The sequence below is a fragment of the Mustelus asterias genome, chromosome 30 (assembly GCF_964213995.1).
Source record: "Mustelus asterias chromosome 30, sMusAst1.hap1.1, whole genome shotgun sequence".
In the NCBI taxonomy this organism is placed as follows: domain Eukaryota; kingdom Metazoa; phylum Chordata; class Chondrichthyes; order Carcharhiniformes; family Triakidae; genus Mustelus; species Mustelus asterias.
In genome coordinates, this window is record NC_135830.1 from 5893681 (window position 1) to 5912459 (window position 18779).

The window sequence follows — 18779 nt, forward strand, 5'->3', positions numbered from 1 at the left end:
CCCGGGCATTGTGATGTGGAGCATGCGCAGTGTCATTGCTGGCCTTGGCGCTTGTTTGTCCCGGAGAAGCGGAGTCAGCGTTAGGCGGTGGCTGGGAGGATTTGGAAACACTTTGTGGATCCGCAAACCCTTCAGAATCATTGTCAGCTCCCTGGTTTGCAGCTGCGGGGCTTCTCCCTCCCTCCCGGGAACAGGCCCAGGCTCAGCCACTGGAGGATGGTTCACATCAGAGGATGGGGGAGGGGGACAATAAATAAGAGGTTACACTTTGGCCTCAAATCAATGAGGACTCTGATCTCTGGGAAGGAAGGAAACCCTGGGAGGTGGGCGGGGAGGATTCACAAACACCCGCTGGAGGCCCCAACACCCCCAATAAGACCCATTGGTTTTATTGTCAGTCTGCAGACAGCAGCTGGAGAACTGAACCCAGTAAGAAGTTTAACAACACCAGGTTAAAGTACAACAGGTTTATTTGGTCGCAAAAGCCACAAGCTTTCGGAGCCTTAAGCACCTTCAGGTGAGTGGGAATTCTGTTCACGAACAGGGTACATAAAGACACAAACTCAATTTACAGAATAATGGTTGGAATGCGAATACTTACAGCTAATCAAGCCTTAATACCACATCATGAACTGAACCCAGACAGAGGAGAGGGAGGGAGAAAACTGGGAGTGGAGGAAAGAAATGGTGGAGATGGGTTTGGATTTCAGCCCAGGGAGGAGGGAGAGAGTGTGGGACGGGGATTTACAGATTTGGGGGAACAAGAAAGGAAAAAATGTTCCAGAGAAACTGGAATTGTTCAGAATTTCTATCCTGTTCTGAGTGTGATGACTTTTCTAAATGTTTTTTACAGGATATTCGAAGTGAAGGAACGGCAGACAGAAAACTCAAACCGGACATCACATCTGACAAAGTCATTCAGTTCCTTAGGAGCTGAATATCATCGGTCTTTGAATGTGGAAGGAGAAATATTTGTCTGTTCTGCCTGTGGGCAAAGAAATTTAACATCAGTGTGACCGGAAAAGCATCGGGACAAACACACACCCGAGTGAGAGTGTTCCAGTGAACTGAATGTGGAAAGATTTTTAACCAGTTACACAGCCTGAAAAAACATCACACTTTTCGCAGCAGGGTGAAATGGTATGCATGTTGTGTGTGCGGACCAGGCTTTAACTGATCATCCAACCTGGAGAAGCACAAGGACACCAGCACCATGGAGAAACCGTGGGAATGTGTGGATTGTGGGAAGGGATTCGGTTTCCCATCACAATTGGAAGATCATCGGCGCAGTCACACTGGGGAGGGACCGTTCACCTGCTCCGTCTGTGGGAAGGGATTCACCCATTCATACAATCTTCTGACTCACCAACGGGTTCACACTGGGGAGAGGCCGTTCACCTGCCCTGTGTGTGGGAAGGGATTCACTCGCTCATCCCACATTGTGACACACCAACTTGTTCACACTGATGAGAAACCGTTTACATGTTCTGACTGTGGGAAGAGTTTTAAATGCAAAAAAGATCTGCTGACACACCAACGAATTCACACTGGGGAGAGACCGTTCACCTGCTCTGTGTGTGGGAAAGAATTCATTCAGTCATCCCACTTGCAGACACATCAACTTGTTCACTCTGATGACAAACTTTTTAATTGTTCCCACTGTGAGAAGAGCTTTAAAAATAAAAAGGATCTGCTAATGCACCAATATACTCACAATGGGGAGAGGCCATTCACCTGCTGTGTGTGTGGGAAGGGATTCAGCCGTCCATCTGCCCTATTGAACCACCAGAGAATTCACACTGGGGAGAGACCCTTCACCTGCTCCGACTGTGGGAAGGGATTCATTAATTCATCCAATCTTCTGATACACCAGCAGCTCCATACAGGGGATCGACCGTTCACCTGCTCTGAATGTGGGAAGAGATTCACCCGTTCATACAACCTCCTGACACACCAGCAGGTTCACAGTGAGGAGAGGCCATTCACTTGCTCCGTGTGTGGGAAAGGATTCACTCGTTCATCCAACCTATTGAATCACCAGCGAGTTCACAGTGAGGAGAGGCCATTCACCTGCTCCACGTGTGGGAAGGGATTCAGTCAGTCATCCAACCTGCTGACACATCAGAGAGTTCACAGTGGGGAGAGGCCATTTACCTGCTCTGTCTGTGGGAAGGGATTTTCTCATTTATCTGATCTTCTGAAACACCAGCGAGTTCACACTGGGGAGAGGCCGTTCACCTGTAATGTCTGTGGAAAGGGATTTATTCAGTCATCCCACCTGCTAACACACCGGCGAGTTCACAAACGACTGCAAGGTTTGGATTCTACTCTTCTTGATGCTGTTAATCATATCCAGGTCTGAATCGTGTTCACTCTGACAGTCTTCATCCGTTAGGTTTAATATTCTGAATAAATATGAAATATACCAGCTTTGTTTTTTAAAATTGTTGTAGATTTTTGTCTTTCCCACCTGACCCCACATCACCAGGCTGGAGCTCAGAAAGGACAATGGGGGGAGGATCATATGGCAAACAGGACGCAGTCCTTCAGGGTCACAGAGAGGGACAAACAGCACGTTGGTCTTCCTCATCTCTCTTCACGACAGCAAAGTATCCATATGGTTTAATTCTGAGATGTGCAAGAACCTCAGTCGCTCCCTTCCATGTTTCAGCGCTCCTAGACCAGGAACAGAAGTTCCTTTACAACTGTGTTTAGAGTCAGGAAGAACAACAGTGAATGCTGGAAGCGTGCTGCTAAATTAGAGATTGGCGCAAAACTGGGATCTGTTCCTGACTGAGAGTGAAACGGCAGGATTAGATTTCCAGACTGAAAATGCAGAAAAGTCTAAAATATTTTAATGTGTTTGTGTCAGTGCCAGTTTATTGAACAGAAACCGGCTTCAAATAAATTGGTTGAAGTCTGCATTAAAGTAGCAGCTGGAGAGTTCAAAGGACCCTGTTAACTGCTGGGACAATTAGACAACAATTTGATTCCCAGATAAAAAGGAGCTGCAGCGTGTCCAAGAATTCCCAGTTTTGTTGTGTGCTTCCCACACACTGTCCTTTTAAATAAACCTCACTCCTATCAACCTTTAACCATTATAAACAGAATAGAGAGAAGAGTGAAGCTGTGCCTGTCCCTTTAACTGGAAACTGAGCAGCATCAAGCCCCAACTGTCCCTTTAAGAATGGATGATGTGCTCAGCTGAAGATTCCTATTGGTAGTTTTCTGGGTGATCTCCTTATTTTGGATTATTCTCAGTGATCCTCAGTTGTGTGAACCTCTTCTCACTCACTTGATATCTCACCTCTCTGTCAGATATTCAATATCTCTCTTCTCTGTCAGGTACTCACTTAATATCTCTCCTCTGTCAGATACTGACTCACTTAACATCGCTCTCCTCTCAGACACTCACTTCACTTACCTTCCACCCCTACACTCAATTAAACACGCTCCTTTCTCTCACTCACTTAACCTCTCTCTCAAATACTGTCTAAGTCACTTAACCTCTATCTTTCTCTCAGACGCTCATTCATTTAACTTTTCTATGTCAGATAGTGCTGAAACTCACTCAATTTTTTCATTCTCCGGTTATCTCTCTCTAAAAAAGCACCAAACACCCTCAATCTCTCTTCTCTGTCTGAGACAACATCGAATTTACAGAGACTCAATCTCTGTTTTTTTTATTCATACGTGGGAAATAGGTGTCGCTGACTGGCCAGCATTTATTCCCCATCCCTAGTTGCCCTTGTTCAGAGGGCAGTTGAGAGGCAACCACATTGCTGTGGCCCTGGAATCACATGTAGACCAGACCGGGTAAAGACGGCAGATTTCCTTCCCTAAAAGACATTAGTGAACCAGGTGGGTTTTTCTGACAATATTTTCATGGTCATCACTCGATTCTTAATTCCAGATTTTTAAAATTGAATTCAAATTCCACCATCTGCCATGGCAGTATTCGAATCTGGGTCCCCAGAAAATTTGCTGAGTTTCTGCATTAACACCTAGCGATAATACCACGAGGCCATTGTCTCCCCACTTCTCTCTCCCACTTCCTCTGACAGGCCCTGACTCACTCTCATTTTCTGAATGCCCTCTTTGGGGGAAACTCATTCCTTTCTATAATTTCCCCTCATCTCTCCCAGTGATGACCCTCAGTCCATCTCCCAATTCATTGACTGTTAAAAACCCAAATAATCTTTGTTTATTGTTTAACATGGGAATGGAGGTGAATGTAATGCTGAGACCGGCAGCAATCTGTGTGGTTGTTCTTGATGCTGTCAGAGTGAGTTCACCCTCACAGACAGGAAGACCGTTCACTGTGATAACATCAAACTGATGTCGCCTGTTTCATTTTCAGGAAATACAACTTCCTGTTTCTCTGCTGCCGGTTGCAAACCGCACATCTCACTTCTGGGCAAAAAATAAATCCAGGGGCCACAATCTGGTGAGAACATCTGTCAGTGCGGCTTATATCTATCCACAGAGACAGGGCAGAGTCACACAGGATCAGAATCACACAGGATCACATTGCGGTGATATTTACAAATGAGCCTGTTATTTCTGTTCAGAGTCTCCATTCCGGATATAATGAGCTGTATTTGTGGATCAGTCACTGAGTTCCCTCTGCTCCCCATAGCCAGGAACTGATTGCCTGCTCCCTTAGATTTTATATCATTCTCTCTGAATTGCTTGTTTCCTCTGTTTCTCAGCTTTTATCTTTGACTACCTCAACTTTCTGTTTTTTAAAATCTCTCTCAATTTTTCTCTGTCTTTCTGTCTCTCCTCTGTATCTCTCTCAGTCTCTGTGCGACCCGATTTAAGGGTTTCTGATTGATTATAAAAGGAAAAACAGGGATAAAAGCAGAAAAACTCAGCAGGTCTGGCAGCATCTGTTTGAGAGAAACAGTGAACATTTTGAGTCCATATGATTCTTCAGGGCAGGAAAAACATGGGTTTTCTGTCTTAGGTCAGGATGGGGAGGTTTAATAGAGATGTTTAAAATGACAAACGAGTTATGATAGTGTCAATGGAGAGGAACTGTTTCCCAGAAGCAGGAGGGTCTGTCGATGGAGAGAATCTATTTCTCAGGTGCAGGAAGGTCTGTCGATGGGGACAATCTATTTCCCAGATATTGGAGGATCTGTCGATAGGAAGAAACTGTTTCCCAGGTGCAGGAGGGTCGGTAAGCAGAGGACACAGAGATTTAACATAATTGACAACATTACTGGAGGGGGTGATGAGGATAAGTTTTTACACAATTTGATTTAATCTGGAATGCAAACTGACAGGTGCTAGAATCAGGTTTGATAGTAAATTTCAAAGGGAATTGGATAAATACTTGCAGAGGGTAAATTGACAGAGTTATGGTGAATGGGATTAATTGGACAACTCATTCATCTTTGTGACATTCTGAATGTTTCTCTCCTGAGGTGTTAACATTTGATCTTTTCAGTCACAATGTGTCTCAAACAGAAGATCAAAACATTGGGTTTGATGAGCTGTCAGGTCTGTTTCCCATGTGTCTGTGTAACTTAAGAATTGCAGATAACCATGAGAAGGAACTGATTATTTTCAGTTCCTCAAACAGATAAAGCACAGATATCAGAAATCTCTGGAGTTCCCCATGTCCTCATTATTCTCCCCTTGAGTATAACAGCTCTCAGTCAAGCAGAGTCAGTAACACATGTTTCTGCCATGATGTTTGCATTCCTATTTTACCACTTACCTCCCAGTGACACTCGGCATAACACAGAAACCTCAAAATATCATTGCCCACTTACACCTTGTCCTCCTATTACAATCAAATGTTTGTTGGGCCTCTTGTCTCTCTTAATGTCAGATTACCTGCAGGCAAAATGACCTCAGAGACACTGGAACCGATCTTTGTGATTATTATTGTTACACCAGATTCCAATCAGTCCCAGGAGCTGCAGTTGTAAAATACAGCAAAATTGAAATAACAGGCAGGTTATTGTCAAATAGTAAGTGGCAGAGTGGCACATAACAGAATTGGAATCTATTGTATCAATAGACCATGAATCACTCGCTATCAAATGAGACCCAAACTTTGGTTATGGTGCACTAGAGACTGACTGTATTATCATTACATTGGACCCCGGGACCTAGAATTCCTGATTCTAAAATGCCACCCCTATTACCTTCCATGGGAGTTCACCTCTTAGCCCGACAGCAGTTTACTTCCCACCCCACGCAGACGTGAAGACCACGCTGGACGAAATATATACTACCACAAATAGTCTTGAGACGAAACCTCCTGAGGCCTTGTTCATCTTAGCTGAAACTTCAATCAGACCAAGCTCAAGGGCGTTCTACTAAGATACCAGCAACACATCTCCTGTTCCATCAGAGGCCCAAACATCCTAGACCACTGCTATACAAATATCAAACATACCTACCGCTCTATCGCCAGCCCACACCGTGGCAAATCACGGCTGTGCTCCTGCACCCAGCTTAAAAGCAAAAACTGAAATAGAAGAATCTGTCAAAGAAAGTGGTGCAATGCTGGTCTGAGGAATCGGATGATCTCCTACTGGACTGCTTAGAGTCAATAGACTGAACAGTATTTAAAACTGCGAGCAGCCTGAATGAGTGCACCACTACAGTAACTGACTCATTCGTAAGCGTGTAGAAGACTGTGTGCCAAAGAAGCAAATCCACGTGTTTCCCAACTGGAAACCATGGATGAACAGGGAGAGCCACTGTCTGCTGAAGTCCAGATCTGAGGCGTTCATGTCAGGCGACTCTGACCTATACAAGACAGTAAGAAGTCTCACAACAGCAGGTTAAATTGCAACAGGTTTATTTGGTAGCACAAGCTTTTGGAGTGTCACTCCTTCAGATGAAGAAAGAGTGACACTCCGAAAGCTTGTGCTACCAAATAAACCTGTTGCACTTTAACTTGGTGTTGTGAGACTCCTTACCGTGCCTACTCCAGTCCAACGCCTGCATCTCCACATCATCTATATAAGATAACCAGATATGATCCATCAAAGATGCCAAAAGACAGTACCGGACCAAGCTGGAGTCCCAGGCTATCCACATGGACTCCTGCCGACTATGGCATGGTCTGCAATACATAAAAGGCTACAAGTTGAACGCAGGCAAAATTACCAGCTCCAATGCACCCCTCCCCACTGAAGTCAACACATTCCATGCCCGTTATGAGCAAGAGGTCAGCGAGAGCACGCCCCCCATCCCAGAAGCTTCCGATGAACATGTATCCAAGGTCACCAGTGCAGACATCAGAGCAGCCTTCTCAAAAGTCAACCCATGGAAAGCAACTGGCCCAGACAGGGTACCCGGATGAGCACTCAGGTCCTGCGCAGACCAGCTGGCAAGGGTATTCACAGACATCTTCAACCTCTCTTTCCAACAATCTAATGTCCCTACCTGCTACCTGTACAGGAATGAGATAGAGAATCTGGTGAACTGGTGTGGCAACAATAATCTCTACCTCAATGTCAACAAAACAAAAGAGATTGTCGTTGACTTCAGGAAGCGTAAAGGAGAACATGCCCTGTCTACATCAATGGGGATGAAATAGAAAGGGTCAAGAGCTTCAAGCTTTTAGGTGTCCAGATCACCAACAACCTGTCCTGGTCCCCCCATGCTGACATTATAGTTAAGAAAGCCCACCAATGCCTCTACTTTCTCAGAAGACTAAAGAAATTTGGCATGTCAGCTACGACTCTCACCAACTTTTACAGATGCACCATAGAAAGCATTCTTTCTGGTTGTATCACGGCTTGGTATGACTCCTGCTCTGCCCAAGACCGCAAGGAACTACAAAAGGTTGTGAATGTAGCCAAAGAAAAGCCAGGCAGCGTGCCTTAATGACTATCATCCTGTGGCTCTGACAAAGCAACTTTTTGTGATTCATGCACAAGGACATCCAGGTTCCTCTGCACAGCAGCATGCTGCAATTCTTTACCATTTCAATAATAGTCCATTTTGCTGTTATTCCTACCAAAATGGATGACCTCACATTTACCAACATTGTACTCGATTTCTGTTGGCAAAATAGGTTGCATGCTTACTTTTTAATTATGCAATGTTCAGAGCACTAAATTTGACACACAGAATCATAGAATCCTGACAGTGCAGAAGGAGGCCATTCGGCCCATCAAGCCTGCACCGACAACAATCCCACCCAGGCCCTATCCCAATAACCTCATGCCCTGACACAAAAGGGGCAATTTACCATGGCCAATCCACCTAACCTGCACATCTCTCAACTGTGGGAAGAAACCCACGCAGACACAGGGAGATTGTGCAAACTCCACACAGTAAACTGAGGCTGGAATTGAACCCAGGTCCCTGGCGCTGTGAGGCAGCAGTGCTGACCACATGCGACCAATAACCAAGGACATGGCAGACATGACCAGTGTGTGAATTGCTGATGAATGGTCTTGTCCCTGTTGTTCCAATCTGTGTCCACAAAGGGACAATCCAATGGCAGAGCCATTGCCCAGCATTCACTGCGGGAGCTGCTGCGCATGCGCACTGTCAGGCTGTGATTGGAGCATGCGCAATGCAGGTGCTGCAGCTTGACGGAAGCGTGAGGAGCTCGTGTGGCTTTTGCAACGGGTGAAATAAAACACCGAGTGTGGATGGGGAATAGAGCCGGTGGGTGGAGAGATTTCATTACCACCAGACTCAGCTCGCAAAGTTCGAGTAAAAATCTAACGGTCCCCCATTTGGACCGAGAGGATTGTTCGGTAGTTCTCTCGGTGTGGGGCCTGGCTCACCGATCGCCATCTTTATAAGGGGCAATGTTCCGGTAAGGACGCTGCCATCTTTATAGGGGGCAATACCAGCAGCAGGAGAGAACTTTATGCATTTCTATGTTAAAAGCAAAATACTGAGGGTGCTAGAAATCTGAAATAAAAACCGAAAATGGTGGATTGCTACCCTGGGCTGACAGTAATGCATTTACAGGATACGCAAAAGAGAGAATTCACAATTCAAAACATTGCATCTAGATTCAGTCGATTCATCAAGATCATTGACCTTTGAATGTGCAAAGAAGCTGTTCTGTCTGTGGGAAATGATTTCAGCTATCAATGCGTCTGGTATTTGAAAATAAGAATGATAATTTCAAAATCAAGATTCCGCTTGACTGGAAATCATGGCAAAGTACTGCAGATGCTGAAATCTGACGAAGGGTCATCCTGACTCGAAAAGTTGGTTCTATTCTCTGTCCATGGATGCTGTTAGACCTGCTGAGAGTTTCCAGCATTTTTTGCTTTTGTTGTGACTGGGAATCAATGTAGGTGAGCAGGCACTGAGATCTTGGGGCTAACTGGACTTGCTGTCATAGAGTCACACAGCACAGAAAGAGATCCTTCAGCCCATAAGGGAACAAGCGAAGAAAAGATGTTCCACAGAATCAGAATTGTCTATTCAGAATTTCTGTCCTGTACTTACGAGGATTAATTTTATAAACTCCTTTTACAGGCTCTGAGAAAGGGAGGAATTCCAAACAACAACATCAAAACAAACATGACATCCAACATCTACTCACTTGATTCATCAGCGCTTGAATATTGTGGACCTTTGAATGTGGAATGAGAAATGTTTCTCTGTTTCTGTCTGAGGATTTCAAACTGAAAGTTTTGAAACAATTGACTGGAAAAGCACCGAGTGAGAGTGTTCCAGTGAACTGACTGTGGAAAGAGCTTTAACCAGTTATACAGCCTGATAGAACATCACAGCATTCACAGCACGGAGAAACCATACAGGTTTCAACTGATTGTCCAACTTGGAGAGTCACAAGGACACTGGCACCATGGAGAAACTGTGGAAATCTGGGGACTGTGGGAAGGGCTTCAATTACCCAACGCTGAAAACACATTACCATTGTCACACTGGGGAGACACCATTCACCTGCTCTGTCTGTGGGAAGCGATTCACTCAGTCATCCCATCTCACTGACCATCAACTTGTACACAGTGATCAGAGACCTTTTCAATGTTCTGATTGTGAGAAGAGGTTTAAAAGCAAGAAGCATCTGGTAGCACATCAGCTTGTTCATACTGGGGAGAGGCCGTTCCTCTGCTCTGTGTGTGGGAAGAGATTCAATCGGTCATCCCACCTTCTGACACATCAGCAAGTTCACACTGGGGAGAGACCATTCCTCTGCTCTGTGTGTGGTAAAGGATTCATTCAGTCATCCCAACTTCTGAGACATCAGCGAGTTCACACTGGGGAGAGGCCATTTACCTGCTCTGAGTGTGGGAAAGGATTCAGTCAGTTGTCTGACCTTCTGGTACACCAACGGGTTCACACTGGGGAGAGGCCATTCACCTGTTCTGTGTGTCGGAACAGCTTTGCTCAGTCATCTACTCTTCAGAGACACCAACGAGTTCATACTGGAGAGAGGCCATTCACCTGCTCTGAGTGTGGGAAGGGATTCATTCAGTTATCCGACCTTCTGAGACACCAGCGAGTTCACAAATGATTGTAGAATTTGGAGTTTGTCATTGTTGCTTTTAGAGACATCCAGGACTGAACATGTGGCTGTGTAAGCTGAGGTGTGTAAGAAATGTGTCCCAGCCACGCTCTTCCATGGTTCAGAGCTCTTAGAGACAGAACAGAAGCTCCTTTACAACTGGGTTTAGAGTCAGGAAGAACAACGGTGAATATTGGAAACGTGATGTCAAGTCAGAGATTGGTGTTAAATTGGGATCTGTTCCAGACTGAGACTCTGAAAATAAATAGAAATGTGGGATGAACATTTGAAATGTTTGTGTGATATTCTTGATCAGACAATAACAGCACTCTACATTTTTATTGTCTCTTTAACACAGTAAATGTGAGAACTGACACTGTTTTCAGATGATGTCATTGATGGGAATATGTTCATGAGAAATAAGAGGCCAAGCCTCTGGAGACACCAGAGGTAAGTGTGGGAATGGGAAGTGAAGATATTATCAGTGATTCTCTGACTCTGATTGAAGAGAGAATAGTTTTAAAGTTTACTTATTTATTAGTGTCACAAGTAGACGTACATTAACACTGCAATGAAGTTACTATGAAAATCCCCTGGTCGCCACATTCCTGCACCTGTTCAGGTACACTGAGAGAGAATTTAACATGGTCAATGCACCCTAACCAGCACATCTTTTGGACTGTGGGAGGCAACCAGAACATCCGGAGGAAACTCACGCAGACAAGGGGAGAATGTGCAGACTCTGCACAGACAGTGACCCAAGCCGAGAATCATACCCGGGTCTCTGGTGCTTGTGGCAGCAGTGCTAGCCACCGTACCACCCATATAGATCCAGGAGAGAGCAGCCCCACCCAGCTGCACAACAGTGGAGAGGGATGGAGCAGGATGATGTGGGCAACCTTGTCAAAGGCTGCAAATAGGTCGAGGATGAGAAGGGAGAGTTTATCTTTGTCGCAGTCACATAGGATGTCAGTGCGGACTTTGATAAGAGCTGTTTCAGTAATGTGGCAAGGCAGAAACCTGATTGAAGAATTCAAATATGGAGTTCTGGGAAAGATGGCCTTGGGTTTTGGGACATGACAAAACATTCAGTGTGAATGAGGGGGCAGGGCTGGAACACCAATGAGAGCGGCGGGTCCTCCAACCAATCGGAGTGAATGAGGGGGCGGGGCTGGAGGACCGAGCGCGAGCAGCGAGTCCTCCAACCAATCGGAGTAAATGAGGGGCGGGGCTGGAGGACCGAGCGAGAGCGGCTCGTCTTCCAACCAATCGGAGTGAATGAGGGGCGGGGCTGACGGCGAGTTGCACTGTGGTGATCTGGAGCATGCGCAGTGCCGATCACTGAGGATTGAGGCGGTTGTGGAAATATTCAGTCCACGCGATAAAACGGGTAAATCAGGAATGAGTGATGGAGCCGGTGGGTGGGCGGGCTTGGAGGCTTTATAAAAATCCGGTGTACGCCTCAAGTCCCCAATAGGAAGCTCGGATTCGATATTTGAACCGTTGACAACTGCTCGGGCTTTTTCCCCGATTCAGGCCCGGGTGAACGACCGCCATCTTGACAGTGTGTCGCCGAGCGCACGCGCAGACAGAGGGAGCTCCAGGCTCAGCCCCGCCCCTCATTCAGTCTGATTGGTCGGAGGACCAGCCACTCCAGCTCGGTCCTCCAGCCCCGCCCCTCTTCCTATTGGTCCGGAGCCGCCGTCAATCAGCCCCCGGGCATTGTGAGCTGGAACAAACCCTTCAGAATCATTGTCAGCTCCCTGGTTTGCAGCTGCGGGGCTTCTCCCTCCCTCCCGGGAACAGGCCCAGGTTAACGGCCCCATCCTGGCTCAGCCACTGGAGGATGGTTCACATCAGGGGATGGGGGAGGGGGACAATAAGTTATACAATCCCGACAGTGCAGAAGGAGGCCATTCGGCCCAGTGAGTCTGCACCGACCACAACCCCATCCCTCACTGTTTGTATGTTCCCACAATTCTGGGAGACGCCAGCCTTACACAGCCTGACCTCAGTTCTGGCAAGACCCAGAGTCGCTGAGCAGAAACTGATAGCCAAGTTTCGCACACATGAGGACGGCCTCAACCGGGATCTTGGGTTCATGTCACACTATCTGTAACCCCCACGACTTGCCTGGGCTTGCAAAATCTCACAAATTGTCCTGTCTGGAGACAATACACATCTCTAACCTGTGCTTAACGCTCCCTCCACTCGCATTGTCTGTACCTTTAAGACTTGATTACCTGTAAAGACTCGCATTCCAATCATTATTCTGTAAATTGAGTTTGTGTCTTTTTATGCCCTGTTTGTAATCAGAACTCCCACTCACCTGACGAAGGGGCAGCGCTCCGAAAGCTAGTGGCGTTTGCTACCAAATAAACCTGTTCGACCTTAACCTGGTGTTGTGAGACTTCTTACTGTTTTTACACCAGTCCAACGCCAGTATCTCCACATCATGACATTTAAGGGGACAGTAAATTAATATAGGACAGATATAGGACACTGCGGGCGTGCGGTGGACTGAAAGGATTGAGTATGTGGACTTTAAGAAAGAGGTTGTGCTGGAATCTTTGAATGGCATCAAGATAGATAAGTCGCCGGGTCCGGATGGGATGTACCCCAGGTTACTGTGGGAGGCGAGCGAAGAGATTGCAGAGCCTCTGGCGATGATCTTTGCGTCGTCGATGGAGACGGGAGAGGTGCCGGAGGATTGGAGGATTGCGGATGTGGTTCCTATTTTCAAGAAGGGGAATAGGGATAGCCCAGGTAATTACCGACCGGTGAGTCTAACCTCAGTCGTTGGTAAACTGATGGAGAAGATCCTGAGGGACAGGATATATGAGCATTTAGAGAGGTTTAGTATGCTCAAGAATACTCAGCATGGCTTTGTCAAGGGCAGATCATGCCTTACGAGCTGGTGGAGTTCTTCGAAAATGTGACTAAACACATTGACGAAGGGAAGGCGGTAGATGTGGTTTATATAGATATTAGCAAGGCGTTCGATAAGGTCCCCCATGCAAGGCTTCTAGAAAAGGTGAGAGGGCATGGGATCCAAGGGGCAGCTGCCCGGTGGATCCAGAAATTGCTTGCCCAAAGGAGGCAGAGAGTGGGTATAGATGGGTCTTTTTCTAAATGGAGGTCGGTCACCAGTGGTGTGCCCCAGGGATCTGTTCTGGGACCCTTGCTGTTTGTCGTTTTCATAAATGACCTGGATGAGGAAGCGGAGGGATGGGTTGGTAAGTTTGCCGACAACACGAAGGTTGGTGGGGTTGTGGATAGTCTGGAGGGATGTCAGAAGTTACAGAGGGACATAGATAGGATGCAAGACTGGGCGGACAAGTGGCAGATGGACTTCAACCCAGATAAATGCGTAGTGGTCCATTTTGGCAGGTCAAATGGGATGCAGGAGTACAATATAAAGGGAAAGACTCTTAGTACTGTAGAGGATCAGAAGGACCTTGGGGTCCGGGTCCATGGGACTCTGAAAGCGGCCCCGCAGGTGGAGGAGGTAGTTAAGAAGGCGTATGGTGTGCTGGCCTTTATCAATCGAGGGATTGAGTTTAGGAGTCCGGGGATAATGCTGCAGCTATATTAGACCCTCGTCAGACCCCACATGGAGTACTATGCTCAGTTCTGGTCGCCTCACTATAGGATGGATGTGGAAAAGATTGAAAGGGTGCAGAGGAGATTTACAAGGATGTTGCCTGGATTGAGTGGCATGCCTTATGAGGATAGGCTGAGGGAGCTTGGTCTTTTCTCTTTGGAGAGACGAAGGATGAGAGGAGACCTATAGAGGTGTATAAGATGTTGAGAGGCATAGATCGGGTGGACTCTCAGAGGCTTTTTCCCAGGGTGGAAATGTCTGCTACAAGAGGACACCAGTTTAGGGTGCTGGGGGGTAGGTACAGGGGAGATGTTAGGGGTAAGTGTTTGACACACTTCTGTTAAAATCCTGGTTGATTTGTACAAATAGAAAATCACTCTCTTTCTCTTCTTCTGCTTCCAATCCTCTCTCCCTCTTCTCCCCTCATAGAGGTCTTAATCTTGTGTAGGCTCAGATGGGGGTCAGCTTCCCTTCCCTGAAGGTTATTAATGAGCCAGTTGGGTTTTTAACAATCCAGCAGTTTCCATGCTCACTTTTTCCTTGTGCCAGCCCCAAAAATTGCCATATTTATTCAGCTCAATTTCACAACCTGCCTTTGTGTTTTGTGGATTCTCTCACTTTTTTTTCTGTTTTAAATTCACTTGACAGGGTCTTAGAAGGGGTGGTTTTGCAACAGGGAAACCGGAAACCAAACATCATATCGGGATCTGACAAAGTTGCCCAAATTATTGGAACTGAATATCATCAAATTTTGAACATGGAAAGAAAAAAATCCCTGTTCATACTGGTGGGAAATTGTACATGTGTTCTGTGTGTGGACGAGGCTTCAGCCAATCTTCTGGCCTGTCGAGACACAAGCGTATTCACACTGGTGAGAAACTGTGGAAATGTGGGGACTGTGAGGAGGCATTTGGTTACCCGTCTGAGCTGGAAACTCAGTGACGCATTCACCTGCTTTATATGTGGGAAGGGATTCACTCGGTCATCAAACTTGCTGACGCACCAGCGAGTTCACACTGGAGAGAAGCTGTTCACCTGCTCCGTGTGTGATTCATCCAACTGGCTGAAACACCAGCGAGTTCATACTGGGGAGAGACCATTCACCTGTTCTGAATGTGGGAGAGGATTCACCCATTTATCCACCTTGCTGAGACACCAGCGAGTTCACATTGACGAGAGACCTTATAAATACCCGGAATGTGGGAAGTGCTATAAAGGTTCCTGGGAACTTACGTCCCCTCAAAGTGTTCACACTGAAGAGAGACTGTTCAGGTGCTCTCACTATGGGACTAGGTTCAGGCAATCATCTCAACTCACTGGACACCAGTGTATTGACACTGGGGAGAGGCCATTCACTTGCTCTGAGTGTGGGAAGGACTTTATGCAGTCATCCACCCATCTGAGACATCAGCGGGTTCACACTAAAGACAGACTTTTCAAAGGTCCAGACTGTGGGAAGTGCTATAAAGGTTCTGAGGAACTGATGTCCCACCAACATCTTCACAATGATGAGAGACCATTCAGGTGCTCTCACTGCGGGACTGGGTTCAGACAATCATCACCCCTCACTGTCCACCAGCGCACTCACATGGGGAGAAACCATTCACCTGCTCCAAGTGTGGGAAGGGATTCATTCAGAAATCTCACTTGCTGAAACACCAACGAGTTCACAAGTAACTACATTGATTGGATTTTCCTGTTAATCTCATCCACGACAACCATCTTCAGTGGAGTCTGTTTCTGTTCATGTGAATAAACTCCAGGCCTGTTACAGTTAATATTGTTGATCAAAGGAAAATAAATCAGTTTTGTCTGAAGCACACAGTGCGGTAAATCTTTTTAATTTCTCATTCATGTTAATTTCTTTGGAAGGGCTCTCCCTCTCTCCTGTCTCCTTCCATCCTCACCTCCAGTAACAAGTGTGAGGAGCTCATGGAGCTTCTTTGTCACTCAGATTGAGACAAATTGATCAACTACCTCTGCTGCTTCCCTTCCTTCCATTAGCCCATTGAGCCAGACTTTATAGAAAGTTCCTCATCCAAGTCCTAACCCCAGGTTTCTCCAGTTTCTATCCTATATCTCACTTATGCCCTCTCAGAGCACATACTGTCTTCTGTTGTATTGACCCTATTCCCACTAAACCACCGAGCACCCACCTTTCCCGTGTTAGCTGATACTGTTTGCAGCTCTCAATCTCTTTTAATCTCTTTTAATTCTGTCCCTCCTCCCTTCAAATTCACCACCATCACCCATCCTAAAAAATCAATCTGTGACCACACCGTTCTCGCCAACAACCGCTCCATCTCATATCACTTTTCTCTCCCAAGTCCCTGAACTCAGAGTCCCTCTGGGATCTATCCATGGCCCCTCCTATCTCTCATCTACATGCTGCCACTATGTTATATCATTCAAAAGCACCATGTTTGTTTTCACATGCACACTGGCAATGCCCAGTTCTATCATAGAGTCCCTGCAGTGCAGAAGGAGGCCATTTGGCCCATCGAGTCTGCACCAACTCTGAGAGAGCATTTTATCAAAATTCATTGATTGTGACAAGGCAAGTTGACAAAGCTGTTTTTTTAAAAAAGCTAATGGGGTCCTCAGTTTATGAATGGAGGTATGGAGTGCAAAGCAGGGAGTTATCCTGAATCTTCATAAATTACTGATTACCCAGCAGTGAGGAAAATTGATCAGGTACACCCTGCATACAAAAAGCAGGACAAATGCTACCCGGCCAATTATTGGTGCATTCAACCTCCCTTGATCATCAGTAAAGTGATGAAAGGGGATATCTGCTGTTAAGTGGCACTTGCTTCAGAAGAAACTACTCACTGATGGTCAGTTTGGGTTCTGCAAGGGTCACTGAGTTCCTGACCTCATTACAGCCTTGGTTCAAACATGGAGAAAAGAGCTGAACTGCCTCATAGAGGTGAAAGTACCTTATTGTATCAGCTGATGTTACTACTGGCAATGTCAGATTCCAGGATGGAAGATGGCTTGATAGATCCTCACTATTATTTTGTTTAGATAGCTGGATGAGCAGACAGAGATTTTTGGTAAACTTTTATTAAACAAGAAAACATTAAGTAGAATTAACTCTCCTTCACCCCAGCAATACCTTGACAGATATAAACAGATTTCTACCATTACACAAGTTACAAACTTTATCTTACACTCAAATATTCTCAGTAAGTTCACAGTCCATGCAAACCAATCGGTGAAATGTGGCCAGACACCCCACACTCTGAAACCAAGTGACAGATGTCACCGAATACAACTTCTCTGGATTTCTCATCATTTCCCCAGATGGTTGTCAAACTGTGAGCCAACTGATCTCACTGAAATTCTGTCTTCCACATGAGCATTTCCAATCCCACACTCTCGAAGATGACACTTTGGAATCTTCTCCTATACAATTCTTTCTATTGGATGCCTTCACCAAGGATCCACCGCCAGGATTTCAACTTCTTTCTGTATTCGTCTGGCCTCGATCTCCATGTGCATTCAAGCTTCCAAACAATCTCTCAGGTACCCAACCACGCTAACAGAACACACTTGTTTCACAGGCTAGATTCAGGTGTCAGCAACTTTTTGATCACCTCGGATCCCAAAAGGCCAGTATACAGGAACAGCAAGTAATTAGGAAAGCTCATAGAATGTTATTGTTCATAGTGAGGGGAAGTGATTACAAAAGTAGGGAGGTTATGCTCCAGTTGTACACACAATTGGTGAGACCACATCTGGAGTGTTGTGCACAGTATTGGTCTCCCTACTTAAGGAAAGATGTAAATGTATTGGAAGCAGTTTTGAGAAGGTTTTCTAGACTAATACCAGGAATAGACAGGTTGTCTGATGAGGAAATGTTGGACAGGGTCAGCTTGTATCCACTAGAGTTTAGAAGAGTAAGAGGTGATTAGATCAAAACCTGAGGGTCTTGACAGGGTGGATGTGGAGAGAATGTTTTCTTTTAATGGAGAATCTAGACCTGGCAGGGGTGGAGCATATGTTTACAAATAAGAGTTTGCTCATCTATGACCAAGATTACTAATGTTTTCTCTAAGAGGGCTGTGAGTCTCTGGAACTCTTCCTCAAAAGACAGTGGAAGCATTGTCTTTGAATAAGTTAAAAGCACAGTCAAATAGAATCTTGATTTATGAGGGACTGAAAAGTTATTAGGAGTAGCCAGGACTGTGGGGTTGAGGCTAAAATCAGATCTGCCATGATCTTATTGAATTGTGGAGCAGGTTGGAGGGACTGAGTAGCCTACTCCTAGTTCATTCGTTCATATATTCTTATGTCTTTTTCCCTGGAAATCTCTCTCTCTCTTGGGAATGTGCATCACTCAACTTTTCCATTCGCACTGATGATTGAAATCTTTTTGAACAGGGCATCATTGTTCCTCTGACATTTGATCACTGATGATAGTCGTGTCCAAATGAACCAAGATATTTCTGACTGAAAATCCTTCCATTCTAATCCCTTGTAAATAAAAACATCTATCAAAGCAATGAATGTAAGCACAGGATAGAAATTTGAAACTGATATTCTGGTTGTCACATAACCTTCTCCTCCCTTTCTGGAAAGCATTCTTTCTGGTTGTATCACAACTTGATATTGCTCCTGCTCTGTCCAAGACCACAAGAAACTACAAAGGGTCATGAAAGACCAAATCCATCCTGCAAACCAGCCTCCTATCCATTG

The 18779-nt window shown here is 45.7% G+C and overlaps 2 protein-coding genes across 2 annotated transcripts in view; both read left to right on the forward strand.

Moving 5' to 3' along the window:
• Window positions 1-18779, forward strand: part of LOC144480718 (uncharacterized) — a 370150-nt gene that overhangs the window by 15499 nt on the left and 335872 nt on the right. Inside the window, exons 6-8 of the mRNA XM_078200309.1 lie at window positions 1199-2323; window positions 9803-10471; window positions 17645-17713. Of these exons, the coding sequence (XP_078056435.1) occupies window positions 1199-2323; window positions 9803-10471; window positions 17645-17713 (1863 nt within the window). The remainder of the gene's footprint in view (window positions 1-1198; window positions 2324-9802; window positions 10472-17644; window positions 17714-18779) is intronic.
• LOC144480640 (uncharacterized) lies at window positions 11805-15896 on the forward strand. The gene is made up of 2 exons (XM_078200238.1): window positions 11805-11864; window positions 14727-15896. The coding sequence occupies exon 2, from the start codon at window positions 14836-14838 to the stop codon at window positions 15730-15732; it is 897 nt and encodes a 298-aa protein (XP_078056364.1). The 5' UTR covers window positions 11805-11864; window positions 14727-14835; the 3' UTR covers window positions 15733-15896.